Below are 1,542 nucleotides of genomic sequence, written 5' to 3' on the forward strand. Positions count from 1 at the left end.
ATTAATTTATACATTTATTATATAGTTAATGCATAATTTAAAAAAAAAAAAGAGCCATTTATACATGCATGCCCGTATAATTACAGAAGATATGATTGAATTGGTCATACCAGAAGAGAATTTCTGTGATGGCTCCATGACACCAACTTGCTATTTTAACAGGGCTATGTACATATTGTCAACTCTCAACACCTTCCTCGATCCTTCTTGCTATAATTGGTTCCCAAGATGTGGAGTTGTAAGTCAAACATGAGAAAAATAGGTAGCAATTATTTAAGACAAATATTATATTTTTTTAGTCGTGTAATTTAGATGTGGCATTTTTTGTTAATTTTAGTCCTAAACTGCGAACCCTATAGTTAAAAGATTAAATTATAATTTAATTGAGTTATATATACAAGTCACATGCAATATTTCGATCAAATTGATCAAAATAAGATTAAAATTACTCCTTAAGTCACGTGATTAAAAGTACGTTTTTCTCTTATTTAAGTTGTCTGAACATTCATTTGCTTCTCTACATGCTTATATTTAAGCTTAAGACCTAGGATTTTAATTCCTGTAATTTCCAAATTTTGGAGAACATATATATTACTTTCAGTACATTGAATTTCTGTCGTAAAGACGTTTCGTGCACGGATGAAGGCATATGCAATTGCACTCATAGTTTGCGGGGCTGCAGTCTTCGCAGTCATTACAGTGTGCTGTCTCTGCAAGCGTCGCCGCGAGAAGAAGGTGCCAGTTAAACCTCCGCCGCGGGTTCAGGCCAACTTGCAGAGCAGGGCACCTCCAGCGCCGCATACACGAGTTCCTGACCTGGAAACAGGTGAAAAGCGCGAGACAAAAGCCAAAAGAGACGGTGAGATGGTGGTGTTGAGTGGAGCTGGCGGTTCCACCATCGCGGCTTCAGATGGTGCTGCCGGTGGATGCGGCGGGGGCGCATGCTGTCGGGGTGGCGGTGGAGGGTGTGGCCCTAGATGTGGCGGTGGATGTGGCGGAGGTGGTGGAGGCGGAGGGGGATGTGGAGGCGGAGGGTGTAGCCATTTTTGAACGAATGTCTATATGTAGGGGTTACGAAAGATTGATTTTCTCTCTAATGTTCTTTTGTGTGAAATGTTTTATTAATTCCCTAAATTCTCTATAATGTAAGGGTTAAATGCAATTTATCATGTATTTTAGTCCACCGTCGCTCCTTCCGGACGCTACCCTATTTTTCGATTGTAATATATATATAGATCCTTGATTTAAATCATTAGATATTCGATGTTTGATTTAATATGAGTATATTTTTCATCTCATAGGTGAGAACTAAAGAATTTTACACCTTCGGCACGTACACCACACACCCAGTTCAAGGGTTGAGTTTTTTTGTCTTATCTTTATCTTTTGAGTAAATTACACAAATTCTCTAAAAATTTGAAATAATTATGAATACTTTTTCATCATTTCAAAAATTATAAATACTACCTAATGTTTGATAAAATTTCCATTAACTCTATAAATTTTTTTAAAACTAAGTAAAATTATAATTTATAGCTTACA

At 36.9% G+C, this 1,542-nt stretch overlaps 1 protein-coding gene across 1 annotated transcript; it reads left to right on the forward strand.

Annotated features, from left to right (window-relative positions):
* Window positions 640-1,050, forward strand: LOC105165838 (probable H/ACA ribonucleoprotein complex subunit 1). The gene has a single exon (XM_011085001.1). It carries the CDS (start codon window positions 640-642, stop codon window positions 1,048-1,050), a length of 411 nt encoding a protein of 136 aa, XP_011083303.1.

This window comes from Sesamum indicum, linkage group LG6 (genome assembly GCF_000512975.1).
Source record: "Sesamum indicum cultivar Zhongzhi No. 13 linkage group LG6, S_indicum_v1.0, whole genome shotgun sequence".
NCBI lineage: Eukaryota > Viridiplantae > Streptophyta > Magnoliopsida > Lamiales > Pedaliaceae > Sesamum > Sesamum indicum.

Excerpts from the sequence above, each read along its gene's own strand:
- LOC105165838 (XM_011085001.1), top strand. The coding sequence starts at position 640 with ATGAAGGCATATGCAATTGCACTCATAGTTTGCGGGGCTGCAGTCTTC.